At 43.7% G+C, this 26,399-nt stretch overlaps 1 protein-coding gene and 1 long non-coding RNA gene across 2 annotated transcripts in view; one reads left to right on the plus strand and one right to left on the minus strand.

Annotated features, from left to right (window-relative positions):
- The window catches only part of LOC125457820 (uncharacterized), an 86,812-nt gene extending 79,062 nt beyond the window's left edge, over nucleotides 1-7,750 (plus strand). The window contains exons 4-5 of the long non-coding RNA XR_007248676.1: nucleotides 3,904-3,968; nucleotides 7,469-7,750. This is a non-coding gene — a long non-coding RNA (uncharacterized LOC125457820). The remainder of the gene's footprint in view (nucleotides 1-3,903; nucleotides 3,969-7,468) is intronic.
- Nucleotides 1-26,399, minus strand: part of crocc2 (ciliary rootlet coiled-coil, rootletin family member 2) — a 270,040-nt gene that overhangs the window by 42,720 nt on the left and 200,921 nt on the right. Inside the window, exons 32-33 of the mRNA XM_048542456.2 lie at nucleotides 24,666-24,815; nucleotides 20,296-20,496 (exon numbers count right to left, since the gene is read on the minus strand). Coding sequence (XP_048398413.1) covers nucleotides 20,296-20,496; nucleotides 24,666-24,815 — 351 coding nt within the window. The remainder of the gene's footprint in view (nucleotides 1-20,295; nucleotides 20,497-24,665; nucleotides 24,816-26,399) is intronic.

The raw sequence follows: 26,399 nt of genomic DNA on the forward strand, positions 1-26,399 counted from the left end.
GCTCTTTCCATGGTATAAAAGACACCATTAGCAGCATCTTTTCTAAACTTTGACGTACACTATCTTGTTTCACCTTGTCTTCTACATCTTCATCTAACCTTGACCACCAAAGGTAGCATCTCTCTAGACATTTTGTCAAACTCATCCTAAGTGTTGACCACGTAGAACAACTGTGATCTGTATGTTTCCAGAATTGTATGCCATGCAACCGTTACCAAATGACAACTCATTGTTAAAATTTAAAAATGGTTTGAATTCTAAATCCAGTATCCAAGTTGGCCATCCAATTGCAATATTGTTGTACAACCTTGGCAGCATGGGTTGCCTACAAACATAGAAGCTAGGAGTAGGGGTCTTAGCATCAACCTGGATCCGCCATTCAATATAATCATAGCCTACCCTTTATTACAATTCTACAGTTTCACCTTCTTGCCATACCCCTTTATGACTTTAATATCTAAAAAATTGTCAGTGTTCTGGCCTTTATGGCCTGCTGTGATAGTAAATTCCACAAGTTCACTATCTTCTGAGTGAAGAAATGTTTCCTCAGGGTAGTCCTAAATGGCCTGTGACACCCCTCCAGCTCTCGGCAGCCTAAAATTTTTCCTGCATCTAGTTGTGCAGTTCTGTTAGAAATTTCCTACAATTCAATCAGACCCCCCCTCATTTTAAATTCTAGTGAATAAGGCTCGGTTGAACCAATTTCTCCTCACACCTCAGTCCTGCCATCTTTTGGATCAGCCGAGTGAACCTACGCTGCATTTTCCTGATAGCAAGTATTTCCTGTTAGGCAGGGAGACTAAAATTCCACACGATACCGCAGGTGCAGTGTCACCAAGGCCTTGTATAATTGCAGCAAGACTTTCCTACTTCTGAACTTAAATTCTCTTTCAATGATGGCTTTCCCAGTGGCTTGCTGCATCTGACTGTTTACTTTCATTGGCAGGTGCACAAGGACACCCAGATCCCTTTGTGCAACCACATTTCCCATAGCATCGCCATTTAAATAACACTCTGCCTTTCTGTTTTTCATAATGATGTTTATAACCTCACATCTATCCACGTTACACAGCATCTGCCATGTGTTTGCCCACACACTCAACTTGTCTAGATCACCCTGAAGCTAGATTGCTTTACCCATGTCGTATTCTGTGACAAACAAATCATTGACATGTGAAAAGAAACAATAGACGGGGACGGTAATCCCAACATTATAATGGCATTACAATGATCTACCAATTGTTGATCTAGCTGACAAGCAGAGGAAAAAGATCAAAACCCATCTCTGTATCGAAGCTGCAGCTAAAAAGCCAATTGCAGCTGTTGGATTCAAAGTAATCGTCAGTAGCTTATGACAGGTACAATGATGAGCCCATGACCAAACAATCACCTTACTCCAAAAAGGAAAGAATGAATAACCATTATACCGTCTCTCAGTTCACACTTACACAACTTGAGTGCTTTGAAACATACTTCAGTCTAAAATCATAAGGAAGGGTGCTCATGAGTTTGTTCTATGGATGGAACAAGGTAGCCAAATTTCAAATCAATTTACCAGATTAATTTACTAGATCACCCCTCCAAAAAAAAACACAGAGCTCAAAAATATTCTGTGTGTGATGCATTTCTCATTGCTTGAATCTTACTCTGGCATGGATGTAGCTGAGATAACAAGGTGTAGAACTGGATGAACACAGTAGGCCAGGCAGCATCAGAGGAGCAGGAAAACTGAAACGTCACCTTTCCTGCTCCTCTGATGCTGCCTGGCCTGCTCTGTTCATCCAGCTCCACACCTTGTTATCTCAGGCGCCAGCATTGGCAGTCCCATCTATCTCAGGATGTAACTGATCTGTGTGTCTATCCTGTGAACAAAAATGCACGGCAGAATTTTGAAACATTTCACTGCTTTCACTCAAATGCCATTACTTTTTAAACATTGGAGCATGTTCCTCATTGTAAATCTGTTTAAGTGAAACTGATACGTCTACATCATCCAAACAACATGCTCCTCCCTGAATTGCCCCTTTAAAGAAATATGGGATCTGAAGAAACACCCAATACTGATAAATGAGATGACACTGTCAAACAAATCTGGTTTGGATAAACATCCATGGGTCAGGTGGGTATGCCTGTGATTGATTATTTAATTCAAGCTGCAGTTAGGTGCCATTCAAATGGAATTAGAAATACAAGTTGGCCTCCTAACAACATTATGAGCAAATCTTTAATGTTCAGCAAATTATCAGGTCGATTACATTCTTTACAGATTTCTAATTACTTTATAATCCCTGCAGAATCTTACATCATGACTTGCCTTTGGCACTAACATGCTGGGAGTAGCCCAATTACTTTGTCCAACTTGAGTGATAATGTTCCCCATATCCAGTCTTTTCATTACCCTAGAGCACAGGACACTGATGAGATCCACAGTAGGCTGGTCTGGAATCACCTGGACCCATATATGAGCCTTAGGTCCTTAAATGAGATGGCTACTAAACCCCGATGATGCTTGGTGATTATTATGTCTCATGATAATGACTTCTCTAAGATCACGTTCAATCATATCCATGGACAATGCTCTTTGGGAAGTTGTGTTGATGGATAAATTTGGCAACGTTGACAACTTAGTGTGAATGGCCCCATTGTTTTGAAAGACTGCACACAAATCTGTCTGATAATACTCCCTTTTGAAATCCGCCAAAATGGCAATGGCAGATTTGGCACCGAAAGACTATGATAGTGCTCTTCCAACCTGCCAATAATATTTGTTGATGCAGCCACTTTCTAAGGTCAGTCCACCCTTGTGCACAAATTGTCTTTCCATGGACACTGGATTTTCAAAACTATTTCCCAGCAAAACATAACCTTTACCAGCCCATGGATGCTTGTTCAACCCAATTTTGCTTGACCAGGGCCATCTAATACTCCATCTCATTGCCAAAATGTAGAAGTTAGACTAAAACTGTAGTGACTATAATGAGGTCAGCCAGGTGGACTTCATTGAATATGGGTTCTCTGATTGGGGCTGTTAATCTGGTCCAATCAGGGAGCCTTGGCTGACAGATATAAATAGAAATGTCAGAGGGTCTGTTTACTCTGAAAGCTGGCTCTGAGGGAGTCGGATCACTGTCAAGGACCCTGTATAAACACACGCAAGGCGGTGCTATTTCAGTTTGTTAGTGGGCCCTTTTTGTGTTTGCGAAAATAGCATAGTACCTGAACTTCAAATAGAGTGCAAAGAGACACACAAAAGGTGCAAAATAATGCTTCCTTGGAGGAGCTGGAAAAACGTTTTCTAAAAACTAAAACTGAAAGCTACAAGGATAAGAATGTACTAGGTGATGAAATAAATGTACAGAATATTATCATCACAGTCCAAAACTCTTGGAGTATTTTTGTGTAAGGAACCTTTTCAATCACTTATGTACTCCAGGGGACCTTCTACAAGTATAGACATGTTCTCAAGGGAACCCTGTAAATATTTGCCCTTTGCCAGGGTACTTGGAAATACCAGTTTACTCAAAGGAATCATTATAAATTTAACACATGCCCGGAGGACCTTGTGCAAATATAAGCATTCTCCCAAAGAAGCAATAGTAAAATTAGCATGTTGTTAACATCTGCAGATTCTTGTAGGTTCCCAGGGAAATGCCGCAAGAATTTACACATTGCAGGAGGGAGCCCATATAAAGGGTGACACACTTCTAGGGATTCTGAAAAAGGTTGACACACTCCTGAGGATATCTTAATCTCCAACAGACTACCCAGCATTCGGTACACAGGAATGCAGCACATTGCTGAAACAAGTTTTATTTCGGCCAACAACTTGAGTGTTTTTTTTAAGCAATGTGAATAAATGCAGGAAAATTATGACAAACTGATCTTTCATGTCTTTGACTACAGGAACCATACTCTAATTCTGCTCAGGAATGAATACCATCCGTGAAATGCAAACCATCACGATCAAGGTCAGTTGTAAATTAATATAAATATTAACTTAGAGATAATGGGAACTGCAGATGCTGGAGAATTCCAAGATAATAAAATGTGAGGCTGGATGAACACAGCAGGCCAAGCAGCATCTCAGGAGCACAAAAGCTGACGTTTCAGGCCTAGACCCTTCATCAGAGAGGGGGATGGGGAGAGGGAGCTGGAATAAATAGGGAGAGAGGGGGAGGCGGGCCGATAGATGGAGAGAAAAGAAGATAGGTGGAGAGGAGAGTATAGGTGGGGAGGTAGGGAGGTGATAGGTCAGTCCAGGGAAGACGGACAGGTCAAGGAGGTGGGATGAGGTTAGTAGGTAGCTGGGGGTGCGGCTTGGTATGGGAGGAAGGGATGGGTGAGAGGAAGAACCGGTTAGGGAGGCAGAGACAGGTTGGACTGGTTTTGGGATGCAGTGGGTGGGGGGGAAGAGCTAGGCTGGTTGTGTGGTGCAGTGGGGGGAGGGGACGAACTAGGCTGGTTTAGGGATGCAGTGGGGGAAGGGGAGATTTTGAAACCGGTGAAGTCCACATTGATACCATATGGCTGCAGGGTTCCCAGGCGGAATATGAGTTGCTGTTCCTGCAACCTTCGGGTGGCATCATTGTGGCAGTGCAGGAGGCCCATGAAGGCCCTCCGCTTCTTCCTGTCCCGCAGGCCCGACCAGTCCCCCTCCACCGACATTCTCATCCGCCTAGCTGAACTCGTCCTCACACTCAACAACTTCTCTTTTGACTCCTCCCACTTCCTACAGACTAAGGGGATGGCCATGGGCACCCGCATGGGCCCCAGCTATGCCTGCCTCTTTGTAGGTTACGTGGAACAGTCCATCTTCCGCACCTACACAGGCCCCAAACCCCACCTCTTCCTCCGGTACATTGATGACTGTATCGGCGCCGCCTCTTGCTCCCCAGAGGAGCTCGAACAGTTCATCCACTTCACCAACACCTTCCACCCCAACCTTCAGTTCACCTGGGCCATCTCCAGCACATCCCTCACCTTCCTGGACCTCTCAGTCTCCATCTCAGGCAACCAGCTTGTAACTGATGTCCATTTCAAGCCCACCGACTCCCACAGCTACCTAGAATACACCTCCTCCCACCCACCCTCCTGCAAAAATTCCATCCCCTATTCCCAATTCCTCCGCCTCTGCCGCATCTGCTCCCACGATAAGACATTCCACTCCCGCACATCCCAGATGTCCAAGTTCATAAAGGACCGCAACTTTCCCCCCACAGTGATCGAGAACGCCCTTGACCGCGTCTCCCGTATTTCCCGCAACACATCCCTCACACCCCGCCCCCGCCACAACCGCCCCAAGAGGATCCCCCTCGTTCTCACACACCACCCTACCAACCTCCGGATACAACGCATTATCCTCCGACACTTCCACCATTTACAATCCGACCCCACCACCCAAGACATTTTTCCATCCCCTCCCCTGTCTGCTTTCCGGAGAGACCACTCTCTCCGTGACTCCCTTGTTCGCTCCACACTGCCCTCCAACCCCACCACACCCGGCACCTTCCCCTGCAACCGCAGGAAATGCTACACTTGTCCCCACACCTCCTCCCTCACCCCTATCGCAGGCCCCAAGATGACATTTCACATTAAGCAGAGGTTCACCTGCACATCTGCCAATGTGGTATACTGCATCCATTGTACCCGGTGCGGCTTCCTCTACATTGGGGAAACCAAGCGGAGGCTTGGAGACCGCTTTGCGGAACACCTCCGCTCAGTTCGCAACAAACAACTGCACCTCCCAGTCGCAAACCATTTCCACTCCCCCTCCCATTCTCTTGATGACATGTCCATCATGGGCCTCCTGCACTGCCACAATGATGCCACCCGAAGGTTGCAGGAACAGCAACTCATATTCCGCCTGGGAACCCTGCAGCCATATGGTATCAATGTGGACTTCACCAGTTTCAAAATCTCCCCTTCCCCCACTGCATCCCTGAACCAGCCTAGTTCGTCCCCTCCCCCTACTGCACCACACAACCAGCCCAGCTCTTCCCCTCCACCCACTGCATCCCAAAACCAGTCCAACCTGTCTCTGCCTCCCTAACCGGTTCTTCCTCTCACCCATCCCTTCCTTCCACACCAAGCCGCACCCCCAGCTACCTACTAACCTCATCCCACCTCCTTGACCTGTCCGTCTTCCCTGGACTGACCTATCCCCTCCCTACCTCCCCACCTATACTCTCTCCACCTATCTTCTTTACTCTCCATCTTCGGTCCGCCTCCCCCTCTCTCCCTATTTATTCCAGCTCCCTCTCCCCATCCCCCTCTCTGATGAAGGGTCTAGGCCCGAAACGTCAGCTTTTGTGCTCCTGAGATGCTGCTTGGCCTGCTGTGTTCATCCAGCCTCACATTTTATTATCTAAATATTAACTTACCTGGCTTTTACCTGAATGCTTCCTGACTGAGCAGGTCAGGAAGCATTTTATTAAATTTTCATTTTTTTTCCCTGTGGGCTTTTAGTCACTGTTTACTACTGCCAGGGGTCTTAAAGAAGTAAAGCACGATGAACAATGAGTTCATTTGCCTTTGGCAATCAGCAAAACCGTGCTCAATAAAACAAGTATTTCTTCTTAGATAATATTTCTCACTGAAGTAGAAACAGTTCTTTATTTCAATGGTGTATTACAACAGTTCTATTATTTATTTTGTCAAAAGGTTAATCTATCTGTAAAGCGTAGACAAGAATCCTGCAACATGGCTCTTGGAAGTCATACTACTGTCCTTATGGATTCACTAGAGCCAGAAAGACCAATATATTAACTTAGCATCAGCCATGAAGAGAAACATTTACAATTTTATTAACCCTTGGGAAAGGCACTAGGTGTGAGAATCCAAAGCTTCTCAGAGAAACCAAAACTGAGAGTCTGGAAGGACGCTACAGGGAAATTCCAGTATAATTTCCCTTGCCTTGTGGAACAATAATTTGTTAAGCCAACATAGAATCAATCGTAACTGTTTGACTGAGGACAGGCAGTGAGAGACCATTCCAGGCAGAATTCAGTCAAGCGCTCTGACAACACCATCAGAGGCTGAAAGATTCTCTACAGAGAGATGTAGAAAGACAACCCAGCTAATGGACTGCTGTAGTATGCTAGGATACCAAGTGCCACACTAGCAGTATTGTAGAAGTGAAATAAGTGAAGCATAAAGTGTGAAGCTTTATGCTTCTTCCTGTAAACACCCATCATATTGCACACCATGCACCATTCTCCCAAACCCCAGACCCCAATCCACCCTTGAGGTCTCCAAGAGAGTTGTTACAACTCAGTAATGATCTATAGAATTGGTTTGACAACTGTGGCTGCACACATTCCGAGAGATATAATCACATGACCTCCCACTCCACCTCCAATCAAACTTCTCCCATTGGTCACCTAACATGGCAGTCATCACAGAGCCCACCTTACCATGGCTTTTCACCATATCCCAATTTTGATTTCTGTACGTCTCTGTCACCCTATAGACATCATCAATTTGCAAAGAAGAGCAAAGGAAATGGAAGAAATATTTTGGTTGGGCAAAAAGGAGAAAATCAGGAATGGAGGGTCTTCCAAAAAGTGCCAGACACCAGGTGTCCAGGATTGGTGATACCAGGGGGACAGTACCTCTGACTGTCCACTTCTCCATTCTTGTGAGCTAGTAAGGAGTCTAGCGTGGCTCCAGAGAGATATTACATGGAGCCCATCAATACACCTGAAACCTTCCATGAGTGGTTGGCACTCTGTTTACAGATATTGCAAACAGAATGGTAATAAAGGAACAACTTGAGATTAAGTTTGATAATGTGATTTTGCTTTAAACGGTGCTCTGCAATCACTGCAATCAGGAAGTGGTGCCGACCACTACAGCATTCCTCACGGATATCATTGAAGAAACCCTTGTGAAGGCTCAGTTATTGAACTGTGGTTATGGATGCCTATGAACAATCAGGACTGGGTTGTTACTCCTACAGTGATTTAAGGTAGTTCAGCAGCTCAGTGCACCCAGCTTGGGGGAGGCCAGTACCCCAAATAGTGTACCATTTGCTCCAAAGGAGGGGGTGGTATGGGCCAGTGTTTGGCCCACCAATCCCTGGACGTAGATTAGAGTGCTTACAGGCATTTTGCATGCTGAGGCATACTGCTTAAGAGGTTCACCTGAGTTCTCGGAGTCTGTCCTAATGGCGTTGTTACATATTGAGCCCTCCACCTCTCACTCCTCCCATTCCATCACCCATCTAGCTTCACCCATGCCCTGTCCATGCTAACTTAAGGTTGCCATCTACAATCCTTGTTCTATTGACCTTGTGTGCCCTTCTTTAACTAGGAGAAGCAAATGGCCTGCTGGTATTATCGCTGGACTACTAATCCAGAGACCCGGATAACATTCTGGGGACCTGGGTAAAAATTCCACCACAACAGATGGTGGAATTCGAATTCAATAAAATATCTGGAATTAAGAATCTAATGATGAACATGAATTCATCGTCGATTGTCAGGAAAAACCCATCTGGTTCACTGACATCCTTTAGGGAAGGAAACTGCCATCCTTGCCGGATCTGACTTATATGTGACTCCAGACCCACAGCAACATGGTTGACTCTCAACTGCCTTCTTGGCAATTAGGGATGGGCAATAAATGCTGCCTAGCCAGCAACCTTCATCCCATGAATGAATAAAAAATTTATGTTTCCTCCAAACTGTGGGGCAAGGCTCTCGGTAAAGTGAACATAACAATCTGTAAGAGTATTACTGAGTTCAGATGGTCACGCTGAGCTTGAGGTTCCTGCCTCAAATGGGATCCGTTGAGAATGGGGGTGAATTCCGAGACCTGGGTCCTGTCCTCCATTAAGGTCAGTGGAGTTTCTATGACTCTACAAAACTCCTGTGTAGCATTTGCATGCTATGCTACATTTGATTGGTCCATATTGTCCTATTAGTGGAGCCACCTTTTGTAGAGGGAGCATATATAGCTGCCTCTTGTATTGGTGTCACATTCTAAGATATCCTTTCAAGGGCTCTAGTAGTAAGAGCAGGAACATGGAAAAATGCCCAGGAGAGTTTGCTCTGCAATTAAATAGGGTCATGGTCAAACTGTCTCCACTTCCTTGCCCAAACCCCACATTCCTTAATTCTCTTAGTGCCTTAAAATATACCAATCCCTGCCTTGAATAGATTCTTTTTATTAGGTATCCGTCGTGGTAAGGGATAGAGTGTTCACAACATTCCGGATGAAGTTTTCGCCTTAATTTTGTGTTTTGTGGCTGAACGCTTATCTTAATTCTGTGACCCCTGTTCTAGACCCTGAGATGAGCATTAAAGCCTTTCATTGGAAATTGGTGTTAATCCCAGTATGAATGTCTAGGTTTTAACAAGATCTACAAAACAACAAAGAATGTAGGTCTATTCTATTCAATCTGCCTTGTAAGAACGCCCTCTCATCCCTGGAATCAGTCCAGACACTCACCCTCCACGGCTTGTGTATCCTTCCTTAGGTAATGTGACCAAAACTGTAGACATTACTACTGTCTGGACACAGAAAAACCTACATAACTGCAACAAGACAGGTTTACTCTTATGATGCAACTCCCTTGCAATAAAGGCTAAAACACTGATTACTTTCTTAATTGACTTTGGCATCTATGCATTAACTTTCAGTGATTTGTATATGTAGGTATCCTTGTCTCTTGGAATACCAACACCTACTGGTTTCTCACCTTTTAAAAGTTTTCTAATTTTCTATTCTTCCTACCAAAGTGGACACTTCCACACATTTTTGTGGGCCACTTTCTTGTCCTGTAAATAAACTGATCGAATTCTGTTTGCAGCCTCTTTACACCCCCTTTGCAAATCATGTAATACACATCTGAGATATAATTACAATTTTTTAAGATTTAGATTTTAGATTGTAGATTTTATTATCATGTGAAGTACAGTGTAAAATGCAAAATGTTACCATACATGGTGCCGTCCTGGGTACCAAGATACCTGGGTACAAAAAGCTTAAGTATAAAGTTGTAACAGAAATAAGAGTTAAAAAGTTAAGGATTACTTCATTGAATAGTAGAAAAATAAAGAAATAGGTAATCATTTACCTTAAAATTTGAAGTATAAACTCAAAATGGATACACACCTGTGAAACAAAATGGAGTAGAGAGGTCAGATGCCAAATGTACTTGGAACTGTCAGAACATTGGGCTAATTTTCCCATCTGGACAGGTCCTAACACAGAGTCATTGAAATATAAATGACCTTTTCTGTAGGTATTGGTGCACTTCTCCAATTGGTTAAAAAATGCCAGCGTTCACAATACTTCTGTACATTTTTTTGACACCAAGCCTGAAATCCAGAAACAACGGGGTGTAAACTGCTTGACTTTATCAAGGTGCTTTATGGACAAGTGACTCCCAGACTCCATTGTCCAACTTGGAGAAATAAGGACTGTAGATGCTGAAAGCCAAGGTCTATAGATGGAAAGCTGGAGAAGCACAGCAGGTCAGACAGCATCCGAGGAACCGGAAAGTCAATGTTTTGGGCCATAAGCCTTTATCAGGACTCGGCCCGAACTGCTGACTCTCCTGTTCCTCTGACACTGTCTGATCTGCTGCACTTTTCCAGCATTACATCGATGGACTTCATTGTCTGACAATGGTTTAACCATCGGAAAATATTGTGGGCACATAACCCACGGTTTCTTTTTTAATAAATACATACACTGATCAGGCAAACAGAAATATCTATAGACAAAAGATACTGCCTCAGATCACCAGCTTTAAACCACATGTACATGGAGACTTGAGCTGACTTTGAACTCTTCACCTGAGGAACCATTCAAGGGCTTCTCCTGGTATGAAACTTCAATGCTTGGAGTGGTATAACAGAAGCTTACCCTGCCAAATATAACAATGCTAAATGAGCCCTTCCAAAACTACCAGAGTTTTCATTTCAATGGTTAAAAATAGATTGCTGGTCTGCATCATTTCACCCCTGTGAGAAGGTATGACAGAGAAGTTTCAAAATCCTAAAACATCAAAGAATGCTAATTAGTCTTTTCTTGAGTGTGTGTGTGTCTGTGTCTGTCTGTCTGTGTGTGTCTATGTCTGTCTGTCTGTCTGTGTGTGTGTCAGCCTCTGCTCAGCAACTCTGTGTTGTTGTGTATCCCGAAGTCTGCCTTGGAGGACGTTTACCCAAAGATCCAAGGCCGAATATCCTTGACTGCTTAAATGTTTCCCCCACTGGGAGGGAACATCACTGTCTGGAGATTGTTGCACAGCGTCTATTCATCCGTCGAGGTACAGTCTGCATGGTTCTGCCAATGTAACAAGCCCCGGGGAATCCTTGCCTGCAGTGTTTGAGATAGACAACGTTAGCCGAGTCATATGAGTATCTGCCGTGCAGGTGGTGGGTGGTGTTCCCATGTGTGATGGTAGTGCCCATATCAATGATCTGACATGTCTTGCCGAGGTTGCTATCTCAGGGTTGTATAGTGTTGTGGTCAATTTGTACTGAAGGCTGGGTAGTTTGCTGAAAACAACAGTCTGTTTAAGGTTTGGTGGTTGTCTGAAGGAGAGAAGTGGAGGCATGGGGAACATCTTGGTGAGATGCACATGGTCATGGATAATGTGTTGAACACTGCAAAGAACATGGTGTATATTCTCCATGCCCAGGAAGCATTGGATGATGAAGGGCACCCCATCAGATGTATCTCATCTCTGTCTTCTGAGGAGGTCATTATGGTTTTTCACTGTGGCATGGTGGAACTGATGATCAACTGAGCATCGTATCCTGTTCTTATAACACCTTCAGTTGTCTGTCACTTTTGTCTTCATCTGAACAGATTCTGTGTATGTGTAGGGCTTGTCCATAGGGAATGGCTGTTTTAATGTGTTTTGGGTGGAAGCTAGGGAAGTGAACATGTTGAGGTTACCCTTAGGCCAGTGGTACAGTAAGTTACTGAGGTGTCTCTCCCTGATGGAGATGTGTGTGTCCAAAAATGAGACTGAGTCTAAAGAGTAGTTCATGGGTAAGTCTGATGGTGGGATAAAAATTGTTGATATCGCTATGTAGTTGTTTCAGTGATTCCTCACCATAAGCCCAAAGAAAGAAAATGTTGTCTATATATCTGGTGTATAGCATTGGTTGGAGGTTCTGTGCACAAAGAAGTCTTGTTTGAGTCTGTGCATGAAAATGTTGGCATATTTGGGAGCGAATCTGGTTCCCATGCTCCGTGTGTTTGGATGAAGAACTGGTTGTCGAAGGTGAGGACATTGCGGTTGAGGCTGAAGTGGATGAGTTGTAGGATGGTGCCTGGAAATTGGCTGTTTGTGGTATTGAGTTCTGAGGCTGTTGCAGCGATGCTGTAGTTGAGGGAGATGCTGGTGTAGAGTGAAGAAACATCCGTTGTGACAAGGAATGTTCCTCGTTCGATTAGTCCATGTTCACAGAGTTTCTGAAAGAAATCTGTAGTGTTGTGACAGAAGCTGGAGGTTCCCTGTACAATGGGTTTCAAGATGTGCTCGACACAGCCAGAGTGGTTCTCACATAGGGTCCCATTGCCTGATACGATGTGATGTCCAGGTGTATTGGCTCTGTGTATCTTTGGAAGGCTGTAGAAGTCCCCTACATGGGAAGGATGCGCGATGAGAGTCCATAGGGTACTCTGAAGGACTGATCAAAAGTATTGACCAGTCTGGCCAGTTGATCGGTATGTTCTTAGGTTGGATCAGCAGGTAGCTGTCTGTAATGTTCCCGGATGTTCAGCTGTCAGTACACTTCCTTGCCATAGCCCATTCTATTTTGTATGACAATGGCTCCTCCTTTGTCTGCTGGTTTGGTGATAATTTTGCGACTGGTCTTGAGAGCAAGGATGGCCTTACATCGTGCCTGGGTGATGCTTTGCACTACCTTATGAATGTGGCTGACAAAACTGGTGGTCACGCATTCTCTGATGGCTTGAGCATACCTGTCAAGCCCTGGGCAATGACCCTTTGGAGGGATCTAATTCAATTCTTTCTTTGCCCACTCCCCGATTGATCTCTCTATTGACTGACCTGCTTCATTGGTTGTGTCATTGGGCTCACTGCTGATATTTTGGAAATATTCCCAGAGTCTCATTCATCTGATGAATTTCTGTGTTTGCCACAAGACCAATGGGGTCCATTTTGGGGATGGGGCAGAAATTGAGCCCTCGACTGAGAACTTGGATCTCCTCCAGTTGAAGGGTATGGACAGACCAGTTGATGATTGAGCTCCCTGTGGTGGTACCACGTTCAACTGTGGTGCCAGCGGAGACTTAGTTATTGCTGGTGGTGATGCTAAGTTTCTCCTGTTTGTTGATCTTGGTGTGCATGTAGGTCATGTAGTTCCATTGCTTTGTCTGTTTGGCAGTGTCTCGTAACAGAGGTTGAAACACTTTCCAATTCCCACCTCCCAACCCCCTCCACCCAGTCATCTGTCTGTGGTCAATAGAGAGATGAAAAGGGTGGCCATCCGAGTTATATCCCCAAGATGGCGCTGACACAGGGTGGCACTTGGCGAAATCTCCACAAATCATTCCAATTATATTACTCTGTAACTAATATGCAATTTTTAATGCAGATCACATCTTTGGCAATGTAGTAAAACTACAGTTCACTCACTAAGTCACAAAGGAAATATTCAAATGACAGACACCCAATTCATAGAAAAACTACAAGGTTAATATCCAGCATTAGAATACCGAACTAAGACAGCAGACTAGAAAAAGACGGGGCACTTCAACCAGATTAGATATTGACTGAGTGTAAAATGTTGTGAAAGTGTAAGAGAGACATTACATGTAGGGCAGAAAAGTTATAACTTCAAGGTTTCAGTTGATTGTACTTATCTCTAATGCAATTCAAGAAACACAAAACTGACCAGCCTCAGATGATATAGCTACAAAGAATTATGATTCATTCTCTGCCCTTTTAATTGGGTTACTGATTTAAGTACGTTTTATCAAAGAAATACCCAAATTGGTTTCGGGTCTAGATGGCACTGAAGTGTTAAGGGAATTTGATATCCTTTCAATGAACTATAAATGCCAGAGAAGGCATGTTTATGTTCCTGTGAATAAAAAAGAAACATTGCGGTTATGACACATCTCAAGAAACTACTTGTTAGAATCTTGCACAGCCCACAGTGTGTCAAGCATGGTTCAACGGTACCAGTTTTGTCTTTGATTCAGAAGGTCAGGGGTTCAAGTTCCACTCTAGAGGTAAAATCTTAACTGATTCTATGGTGCAGCTCTGAGGGAGTGCTGCATTTGCTGGCTGTTACTACTTCTTAGGATGGGAAATTGAAGCCTTGTGTATCATATCAGCTGGCCACAAAATATTTCACAGCAAGCAAATATTCAATATTTATTTCTCATCCAGCCTTACTCCAACTGTGTCAAGGATAATTTCTGAGATCAAATTGATGGTAGTGTTTCCTACACCATAACAGTGGCTTCAGTTCATAAGTACCTCATTGACTATCAATAAATGTTTGGACACCATGACTATATAACTTAAACTATTTTTGTTACAGTGTAAAAGTGGACCATTAAAATGCAAAAAGTGACAAAGTCCTGAGCCATTCTATACAACAGTTTCAGATCTATTGACATTGGTCACACACCCTCAGACTGTAAGAGCTATCAGATCTACAGAGAATGGGAATGTCGTTGCTGCGAGTTCATTGTGATTTGTTTTACAGCTTGATTTCTTTTTTCGTTATGAGGGGTCCTATAATGGGCTTCTCATTCTTTAAACAAAGCTGGGTGGGCCCTGATCAGACACCAGGCACAGTGCCATCATTTAGATCAGACCAAGAAAATGGACCGCAAAGGAAAGTGACTGATCAGCCCACACACAAATCAGGTTTAGCTGCTGGTCAAAATGAACATTTGTGATGCACTTCTGCTGATTCAGGCCCTGATTCTGCAGCTTGAACTGTAATAAACAGAAACCCCCTTGCCAAGAAGCATTCTGTTTGTGTCAGGACTCTGTAAACTGGCAATAAATAACTGCCACTCAGTGAACCTTTGCACTCGAGCCCTTTTCATCATTATTCATCTACATAATGTCAACAAAAATTCGCATAACACGTCATAAAAATAAACTTAAAGCGAAAACCAAATCTGTTGTGTTCCCTGTGAAATTCAGTGATTTGATTAAAAATATCAATGATCCATTAAAAATAAGCAAAGTTTACACTTGGATCAGGACCTTTTTCAAAAAAAAGAAGAGTAAATGGAAAAGAGTTTGTGCCTTTGGAATTCAGTAGGACCAAAAGGAAGATGTTTGGTCGATCTGGAAGAGTTTTGGTTCATTAGAATACTGTGCAATGATAGTAAATGGAGAGATTTCATCATGTGAATTCTGTGAAAGGTGTGGAAACCAACTGGAGTGGACAAGGAATTTAATTAGAAAAAAATAATTAACCTTTCGACTATTTCTATGCCTTATATCAGCTTGTAAGAAAATAGGAAGTGTGAGGCGTGTTTATGGTATTTTAGAAAATACAGTAAATTTTCGAAATTAACTTCAATTGAACAATTTGACATCTTCCACTTCCCCTTCACTGTAGGACAGTCAATCAATTTCCAAATAATGTGTCACTTCCAATTGTATATTACCAAGTAATGCAAACAAGGTCTTACTCACTTTAGTGATCCTGTTCCACCTTCTATATATCACTTGTAGGTCTCCCTCATTTTCTTCATCTTGTAACTTAACTCAAGGAATAGGTTCAGAGATAGTAGGAACTGCAGATGCTGGAGAATCTGAGACAATAAGGCATAGAGCTGGTTGAACACAGCAGGCCAAGCAGCATCAGAGCAGCAGGAAGGGAAGAAGGGTCTAGGCCCGAAACATCAGCTTTCCTGCTCCTCTGATGCTGCTTGGCCTGCTGTGTTCATCCAGCTCTGCTTGTTATCTCTTAAAGGAATAGGTGGAGGGTATTGTATTGGCTATTTGTTTGTCTATCTGGCATAGAACATGATACTATTTAGAGATTATCCGTGAGTTACTATATGTGGGAAAATATATTGGTTAACTTCTGATTTTCTTGGTTTTAATGACAGAAACAAATTGCACTCATTGGCATTCACTGACCAAAATATTGGGCACTAAGGAGAGATGTCAATGCCTGATATTGTAAAGAAGTCCTTTTTCATTATTTGTTCATGGGGTATGGACATCACTGTGCCAGACCTGCATTTATTGCCCAGTTAAGAGTCTTTCACATTTTTTGGGTCTGGGGTGACGTTTAGGCTAGACTTGGTAAGGACGGCAGAATTCTTCCCGTAAAAAACACAAGTGAACAAGACGATGTTTTACAACAGTTGGCAGAAGTTATGTGGTTACCATTATTGTCCAGATTATTTTAAAATTGTAATTAAATTCAAATTTCACCACCCTCCATAGTGGGATTTGACCCCATGTTCCCTGACATTAGCGAGGAGCATGAATGAATGTCTCAGTGACATTACCACTACAGGACCACCTCTCCATTTAGAAGTTATGTACAAATTTTCTTTAATTCTTTCACCTGATGCAGCTGCCCATGGCCGGCCAGCATCTACGTCCCATCCCTGATTGCCCTTGAAAGGGTGAAATTGTCTTTTTGAACTACTCCAGTCCAAGACCAAGTGATGTCAGCGCATAATGCTGTTAGGAGGAGAATTCTAAGATTTTGACCCACAACAGTGAAAGAACAGCCACAGAATTCCAGGATTGTGTGTGGCCTTGATGGGAAAATTGCAAGTGGTGGTGTCCCGAATCATCTCCTGACCCGGTCCTTCTAAGTGGTTGAGGTCATGAATTTGGAAAGTGCTGTTGAAGGAATTCCACAGTACCGCAATAAAATAGTTCTGGATGGGGGGGGGGGGGGTGATGGGGAAGGAAAAAGGTAGTGTGAATCATTGACTAGTTGAGTCCAATGACATTTTTGTGTGCTGTCCCTCATTTAGCTTAAAATGAATAGGGTATTCAGGGCTTGCAAGGGTAATTTGGATGACCAGAAAGGTCAAGAGAAGAGAAACAGTCGAGAAAACCTCTGTATAACTGGTTTGGGAAGCAAGAAAAAGTCTAGAACACAATGCCAGTCTTCTGAAACCTGCAGCCCTTGAGGGATACAGGAAATACAAAGATGAATGGTCTCCCAATAGCAGCAATGCTAATAAGAGTCTAGGATACAGCAGCCAATTTACCTTCATAATCTGCAAACCAATGCATGGTTAATTCATCATGATCATCAATCGTTATCAAAGGATATGGGGAGACAGCGGGAGCATGGTATTGAAATGGACGACAGACATGATCACACTGAATGGTGGAGTCGGCTGGCTGGGTCAAATGGTCTACTCCTGCTCCCAGTTTCTACATTTCCAGGAAAAGCTTATTCTGTGCAGAGAGAGATGGTAATGAATGCTAGTCACTCAAGGCTGAGAGAAATACAGACACTGCACTGGTATAAAGGAATTTTGTTTAAGGGATATTCATGTGTGAACAAATGCAACAGATTTATTTGCACGTGAGGAGCTGCATAGAGTCAATGGCATGGGGTGGGGATGGCACTGGAAAAGGGAAAGAGGATTGAATGGCATGGAAGGAGAGGGAAGAACAGATTGGACGATTTGCAAATGTTTTGTGGATCTCTGCTCATTTATTTCTTTATTCAGTTAGAGGAGTTTGAAGCTGGGAAGCTAAATGTCACTGTTTGCTAAACTTCAAACTTTTTATTTGCACTGCAAGCTGCACAGAAGGCCACATGTAGGCCAGAATGGAAGAGGTCTCAGGTGCAACTAGCTCTTGGCTCATTCTTTGCAATATGGTGACCCCAGCATGACTTGCTAAAGGAAAGCCAAAGTTGTTGGGAATGATGACTCCAGGGGAAGGTGTTTCCCAAGATCAACTCAAACACAATTTTATAAATACACTGCAGTGCAAGGAGTGCTTGATGATTGTTTTCTTTGAGACAGCATTTTAAAGTACACTCTCTTCTGTACCCGTAGGAGTTTAAGAACATTCTGACATGATACACTATGGCTCCAGGAAGTTATTATTTCGAGTCCCACAGCTTTACCAAATACCAACATAATAAAACCCATCCCTTGAAGCTTTTGAACTTAAGAAGATATGGCCAGTGTGACACAAGTGCTTGTGGTAACAATCAGCACAATCATTGCCCCTACCAACTTCCTCAATGCCCAGTAATTCTAGGGAATTAATTTTCAAAACGCAACATCATTTTCCAACTCAAAATAAGCGGACAAAAACTGTGCAAGGAATTGAAGTCCTGCCTGAATGGACACAGGACAGTTTTATTGCAGATAACAAAGTGTGGAGCTGGATGAACACAGCAGGCCAAGCAGCATCTTAGGAGCACAAAAGTTGACCCTTGCTCAGCGTCTGCCTACGGAAAAACTCCTAAGATGTTGCTTGGCCTGCTGTATTCATCCAGCCCCAAACTTTGTTATCTCGGATTCTCCAGCATCTGCAGTTCCCGTTATCTCTGATGCAGTTTTATTGCAGTTAATTGCATGTTTTAGCATTGAAACCAATTTTAATATCTGACCCCCTTTCTGCTTTGGTTGCTGCTCTAATCATTCCCAGGCACTCGCTATAAGCTGCTTTCATTCCTGCCTATTCTTTGCAGGCCAGTCAAAGTCTGATTTTGCATCACAAGATAGAGTCACAAGAGTCATACAGCATGGAAACAGGCCCTTTGATCCAACTTGTCCATGCTGGCCATGTTCTCAAACCAGTTAGGCTTGGCCCCATATCCCTCCAAACATCTCTTATTCACAAGCATATTTAAATGTCTTTTAAATGTTGTAACTGTACCCACATCCACCACTTTCTTTGGAAGTTCATTCTGCACATGAACCACTCTCAGCGTAAAGAAAGTTGCCCCTTGTGTACTTTTTAAATCTTTCTCCTCTCACCTTAAAAATATGCCCCCTAGTTTTGAATACCCCCACCCTAGGAAAATAACCTCGTCATTCACCCTATCTAAGCCCCTCATGGTTTTATAAACCTCAATAAGGTCATCTCTCAACCTCCTAGACTCTAGTCAAAAAAGCCCCAGTCTTTATATTCTATTTTTATATCTTAAACCCTCATTCCCGACAACATCCTGCTAAATCTTTTCTGCATCCTCTCCGGTTTAACAATTTCCTTCCCATAACAGGATGACCAGAACTGCACATGGTGCTCCAGAAGAGGCCTCATTAATGTCCAAAGGTGAACTGTGTATAAGAAGTGAATTTCACACTACATCTTTGAAATATGAGCAGGCCAACAGCAACAAAAAAAGACTCTTTGACCCTGTGTTGGTGCCAATAGCATAGTGCATAATCAGTCAAATTGATGCTGTACATGAAAAACAACTCTTGATTTTACAGGGATTCTCATTAGTGGGGATTATTTGTATACGCTTGGCTCAGTGGGTGACACCTTTGCACCAGAATCAGAAGACCGTAGAGAAATATAACTCCCAGTCCAGGACTTGAGCATATCATTCAAGGTGAAGTGGCAGTGTAGTCTTCACAGAACACATGTTCTTCTGTGTCCCATCTCTGAAATTAGATTTTGATCTATTTATCTTTAAGTGGAGATAAAACTTTGCCGGTGTTTATGTGAACAGCAGCATTCTCCTGGCCAATATTTCCCCTTCAAACAAATCACTGCAAGTTGACCTATTGGTCCTTATTTGATTTGCCATTTGTTGAATCTCACTGGAGGCAAACTGGCAACGATGTTTGTCCCTGTATCACCAATCAGGAGAGAGTGGATTAGTCTTTCATACCAGAGTTCTTCTGTGGCCTGTGACTCTTCGACTTCACCTCTAAACACAGCTGGAAAGATACTTTCTCAACATGTGCGTAGGGATCTTACAGAGTGAAATGCCCAGCTGATGTAAAAAGCTCCTTTGGAACGGAAACTAAATATTTGTCCTAAGGTTGCTCAGCCCACAGGTAATGAAGTTAAAAGTTATCACTAAAGAGTAGCATTCAGGGGAGACAGGATGAGCAGTGACTAGTCCACCCTGGTCACGTCAGGATGGAGTACATGTTCGACAGAAAGGGGAGCCACTCTAAGTTCTTCCATGGTGTCAAATCAGTGCACAAAAATGGATCACAGGTTTACATTCCAATTTATTTCACAACACGAGGTGTTTAACTTACAGATAGGCGAGAAGATGCTGGATTTCAGCTGGCCTCCAGGCACAGAGGCTCTGACCACTGGGAGCACACATCAAAGGCTGTTTCTCAGAGTGATTGGCCTGGGGCCAATCCCCTTACCTTGTCCAGGGTTTTCTTCAGGGCACATTGCTCCTTCTCGAGGCGGACCTTTGAACGTTGAAACTCCCGTTTCTCATTCTCCAATTGGGCAACAGCTCTCTGTAAATTGGTCACTCGCTCCTGGTAGACGTGTTTTTCTTGCTGAAGTTTCTCAATCTGTTTCAGGGCCCCTTTTTCATTTTCCTGCCATCGGTGCAGTGCCTGCAGGTACAGGAAAGAGAATTAGAACAATTGGTGTCTCTGCTAAGTCACTGACCATATTCATATTAATTTAGACGGATACACTGTCAGTTCTGGTTAATGTATGCTGCAATACATCAATAAATAGAACTTCAAGCAGTACGATCCTGAAATGGGAAGACTAGAGGAAAGAGAGTCAAATTAGCTCATAAACTGGGCCTTATCCTATCTTTGATAAGAGATAATGGGAACTGCAGATGCTGGAGAATTCCAAGATAATAAAATGTGAGGCTGGATGAACACAGCAGGCCAAGCAGCATCTCAGGAGCACAAAAGCTGACGTTTCGGGCCTAGACCCTTCATCAGAGAGGGGGATGGGGAGAGGGAACTGGAATAAATAGGGAGAGAGGGGGAGGCGGACCGAAGATGGAGAGTAAAGAAGATAGGTGGAGAGAGTGTAGGTGGGGAGGTAAGGAGGGGATAGGTCAGTCCAGGGAAGACGGACAGGTCAAGGAGGTGGGATGAGGTTAGTAGGTAGCTGGGGGTGCGGCTTGGGGTGGGAGGAAGGGATGGGTGAGAGGAAGAACCGGTTAGAGAGGCAGAGACAGGTTGGACTGGTTTTGGGATGCAGTGGGTGGGGGGGAAGAGCTGGGCTGGTTGTGTGGTGCAGTGGGGGGAGGGGACGAACTGGGCTGGTTTAGGGATGCAGTAGGGGAAGGGGAGATTTTGAAACTGGTGAAGTCCACATTGATACCATATGGCTGCAGGGTTCCCAGGCGGAATATGAGTTGCTGTTCCTGCAACCTTCGGGTGGCATCATTGTGGCAGTGCAGGAGGCCCATGATGGACATGTTATCAAGAGAATGGGAGGGGGAGTGGAAATGGTTTGCGACTGGGAGGTGCAGTTGTTTGTTGCGAACTGAGCGGAGGTGTTCTGCAAAGCGGTCCCCAAGCCTCCGCTTGGTTTCCCCAATGTGGTATACTGCATCCACTGTACCCGGTGCGGCTTCCTCTACATTGGGGAAACCAAGCGGAGGCTTGGGGACCGCTTTGCAGAACATTTTATTATCTTATCCTATCTTTGTCCTCTGGGGGAAGGATGACCTTCATGTCTTATCTGAGAGAGATAGACTTGTTGGAAAACACCCAAAATCTTTGGCTGGATATGAAAGGCAACAATAAATATCGTTAGAGGAAATGTAGTAGAAAACTGAGCACTAGTTGATAACAGAATGGTATTTTCTGCAGTATTCAAACAGAATCCAGTCAAAACACAACAATCAGGTGAGTCTGAGGCTGTATTTCAAGAACACAAGCTCGGTTCAAAGGTAGCCATAATGTGACAGTGCCGGTGTTGGACTGGGGTGGACAAAGTCAGAAGTTACTTGACACCAGGTTATAGTCCAACAGGTTTATTTAAGGATCAGGTCTCCAAAAGCTTCCAATTTTAAATAGACCAGATGGGCTATAACCTGGAGTCGTGTGACTTCTGACCAGGTTTGAAGGGTCAGAGCTTTACCTGCTGCTTCCCATTGCTGTTCATTCCCAAAGGTTTCCCTCAGATAGATGGACGGCACAGGTTTGTAGGGCTGAATTTCACTAGCCCCACTGCTGCACCTCCCTGGCGGAGATGGGATCAGTAAAACAGTGGCCGCTGTGGGGGGGGGGGGGGGGGGGGAGTCTGCTTGGTGGAGATTGGGGTGCTGTGCCTGTTGTCAACCTGCCGCCATGCCATTTGTCCAGTGCAGGAAAATGTGGCGGACACCGTTCCTACCTGGAGGCTAACTGAGACCCAACGAAGACCTCCTCCCACCACCATTTGCATTTTTTTAGTGGTAATGGATGGCCCCCCGTTGTGCAGTGAAAGTGTTTGTTAAACAGTGATGGCCTTCCAGCAGTGATTGCAATGAGGTCAGCCAGGTCGACCTCATAGAATATGAGTTCCTTGATTGGAGCTGTTAATCTGGTCAGACCCAATTAGGGAGACCTGGCTGACATAAAAGGATGAGTGTCCTTTAAGCAGACACTTTAGTGCCTGACTCCATAAGATGTGGTATTATTGTCAAAGACTGTGCAACTTGTCAACAAAGGGTGGTTGGTGACAGGACACCGGCCTTTGTGATGTTATTTCACTTTACATATGATAAACTTTCCTCCCTTCATGTCCTGCTTGGTCCTATTAAACCGCCACCTGTGCCCTGAATACCTCTTAACAATTTGGGAGATAGTATTCCTTTTATCTAATATGCATCCCATAGAAACACACTGTTCATATGACCTGTAGAAGGGTCCTTGTCCAAGTCATGGAAGTAGTAACACAGCAATATTCTTTTGATTTTGTTTTGAAAGCTGCTGCAGAGTTGTACAGCCAATCAAAGCCTGACTTTTCTTCAGGCTTGCTGCGGATTGGCTGAGCAGTGAATCTGGCCAGTCCCCAAGCGGACGGGTGGGAAGCAGTGAAAAGCTAAGCGGGGGCAACCATTTTGAACCTTCTCAGCACTGCAGCTTCATGGAAAAACGGAGAACTCAGACTCGGGAGTGATTGCAGCCAGAAGTGGGGTGAGAGACGGCGGGGTGCTAGAATGGTGAAGCAAACCTTTGTATGAATTCCACCAACATTGCTCTGAACATGTGCCATCCAACACCAGGTCGGTGTTACTTAAACACAACTTCTCAGCTTGGTGTCAATCTCCAGTCCTTTCTGCTGATCAGGACTTGAGGCCTAGTCTCATCTCTCTCTAATTCTGTTTCTTAACCAAGATAGCAAAAATAGATTTTATTCGTTAGATCTGTTGGTTGGTACTTCTTTTATATACAAATAACTGTCTTTACTAATTACTCTTTAATTTAAATTTGGAATTGTTTTATTTTTGAAATTCTCCTTTACTGTTGTGCCAAGCTGTGTCTTTTTGAAATTCGTTCACTGTACTCTTGAATAAGAGAAAAATTGAAAAAAAGAGGAGCCCATGTGAAAAGGTGGCCAAGTCTGTTTCAGTCTATTTGCTTCTTCCAGGGTGAGGTCCCAGCAGTAGTCACCATTCCCAATGGCACTGCTAAGAATGAACCATTAGCCCTCCAATATTCTGGAGACATGGGCTTAAATCCCACCATAATGATGAAATTTGAAGTCAATTTTAAAAAATCTAGAATTAAAAAGCTGGTCAATAGTGATCATGTACCTACTGTTAATTATTGTTAAAAAAAAACAATTTAGTTCAGTAATGCCCACCTTTTTGGGAAGGAAGTCTGTTTTCCTTACCTGGTTTGGCCTACATATGACTTCAGACCCACAGCAATATGGTTGACTCTCAAGTGCCCTCTGTGTGACTGGGAATGGGAAATGAATGTTGGCCTAGCCAGTGATGCCCATGTCCCACGAAATGAACCAAGAAAAGAAACATCAGGATGCAGCCCTGGGTCCCACAGACGGAAGTGGGGCGACTTGTTTTTTAAGCCCCTCGTTGACCACCCACCACCAAGGGAACAACATTAGTGCAATAGTGACGAGAGAATTAACGAGGAAAAACTCAAATTCCAAGCAACTTAAAGTTGTCTCACTATTCCTGAAATCAAACTGTGGCAAAGGAATGGTCACAGTATATTGCAATATTCTTGAGTTTCCGTTTTTTGTACTGGCACTCAATATGTTAGCTGTAGCTAATGGGATTCAGCTTCCCGTTTGTATCAACAGTCGTTTCTTCCTTTGAACTTTTTTACATCCTTCAGAAATAACTCAAGAACAGATTTTGCAGAAATGTGCTTCCCGGACCCCTCAATGGGTGACTGGCGTGGTAACCAGCTACAATAAAATAGTGTCTTTCCAGGTTTTGTGTCTAGAATGTGTTGGGTTTACTGGTCTCAGAGGTTCATGTGCCAGTGTTCATGTTGAATGCTTTGAGCTAAGAAGGGATGGGCTTGTTGGATGAACAAAACTCTACCACAATTCATGCTCCTCAACAGAATTCAGTGTGTTTCTTGACAGTGCTGCACTCACTGCCCACCTTGCCAATTTCCAAGGCCATGAAGAGATACCCAAACAATCTTAGCACTCATACAATCAGATGCCAAAAGCAATCAATTTCTTGCTCTGTTATTCAGCACTGCCACTTGTTCCTCAAATGGTGCTAAGAACCTAACTCTTGAAATGATACTTCTGCATCAGCACTGTCGTGTCAGTTTCTGTCGCCCACCTCCTGGAGCTGCCGGTTCTGTCCCTCCAGCTCCAAGCACCTCAGCTCCAGATCTGCCTGGGCATTTTGCAAGAACTGCACACGTTCCACCAAAGCATGGTTCTTCTTCTTAGTTTCCGAGAATCTCTGATTGATGGTGTCTAGCCGCTCCTGTGACAAACACAAAAAAGCAAATCAACAATGTTCTCCAAATACAGTGAAGCGCCTATTTATGTACGTATGCTGTGCGTACAGCACACATCCTGCATCTGAACTGGTCTGTTCTGACGTTTGTGTACCACATGAGCCTAATTCTAACCTAATCAGGAGATTGTTTGATTTCTTTCTCCCTCTTGTGTTTAGCTAGTTTTGTCTTGTACATGTAAATGCTATTCACCTCGGTCATTCCTCGTGTTAGCGGGTTCCGCGTTCTAGCCACTCACTGGGATTCTGCTGAATCCTTGATTTGAGTTTTAGAACTAAGAATCATTTCAACACCTTCAGATTGTGAGCTCACTCCCATTTCTTCCCTTTCTTTTACTTGTTGCATTCTCGTCACCATGTCTTCTCTCCCCTACCACGAACCCCAACCACCCCCCCCCAAAAAAAAACAAAAGCCCAGTGGGACTGTCTGTTCTTTCCAGTCTGGCAGGTAGACACAACACTCTTCTGCCATTCTCACCTTCCGATCACTTAATAGAACATAGAACATTAAAGCACAGTACAGGCCCTTCCGCCCTCGATGTTGTGCCGACCTGCCATACCAATCTGAAGCCCGTCTAACCTACACTATTCCATGTACGTCCATGTAATCTGCATTATCAACACTCTTACTCCCACAGCATTCCACCCTCACCCCCCAGCATTGCATAATTGCTGCTCCTCCACACTTCAAATCATCACTGATGAAGAGGTATCTAGATTCAAAATATTAGCTTGTTCTTTCTCCATGGATGTTGCCTGACCTGTCATGATTTCCAGTACAGATTTCAGTATCTGCAGTAATTTGCTCCAACATTGTACATAAACTCCAAGATCTGTCTCACTATGGAAACATTTTGCCTGAGTTGATCTATTGAAACACTTCATAATTTTAAAGGCTTCAAGCCTTCTCTCTTCTAGGTAAAAGATTCCTAAACTGTTCAATCCTTCAGAATTCAACAGAGCAGATAAATATTAGTAATTGCATCCATTACAGAGTTCAAAATATTTATAGGCTTTCTTTTGATAGAAAATTCCAGGGCAACTAATCTAATTTTACCATCAGCCATGATGATGGTTCTGCCTAGTCTGCCTCATGCTCATTTGGCATCTCTGTGCTAGTAGAATAAAAATCTGCTGCTCTGAGCTTTGCACTGCGGGACTTTTGGGAGAGGAAATTTCATGCATGGTTCCTGTTCCCAAATAAAGAATGCTGCCACTTCAGAAGCGAGCTGGCTATTTCCTAGGCCCAATGGTTTAGGAATGGGGGTGGGCTTTAGCTTTCAATCATTTTGTCCACTTATTGGCATTTAAGACAATTTCTATACCACTGTAACCATGGTATATGTCATGGTCATACCTACAGGAACTATCTGAGACATCCTGAGTGGATTCACGGCCACCAATCCTCTTTATTGCTATTAGTTTAAGTTATGATACCAAGTGGGGAAGAAACTATCAGCTTGATATTCAGAAAGTTTCATTACATTCTGAAGAATTAACTCTGCTTTATCTCCAGAGATGTTGCCACATCCCTTGAACTTCATCATCTGC

The sequence above is a fragment of the Stegostoma tigrinum genome, chromosome 14, assembly GCF_030684315.1.
Source record: "Stegostoma tigrinum isolate sSteTig4 chromosome 14, sSteTig4.hap1, whole genome shotgun sequence".
Classification (NCBI taxonomy): Eukaryota; Metazoa; Chordata; class Chondrichthyes; order Orectolobiformes; family Stegostomatidae; genus Stegostoma; species Stegostoma tigrinum.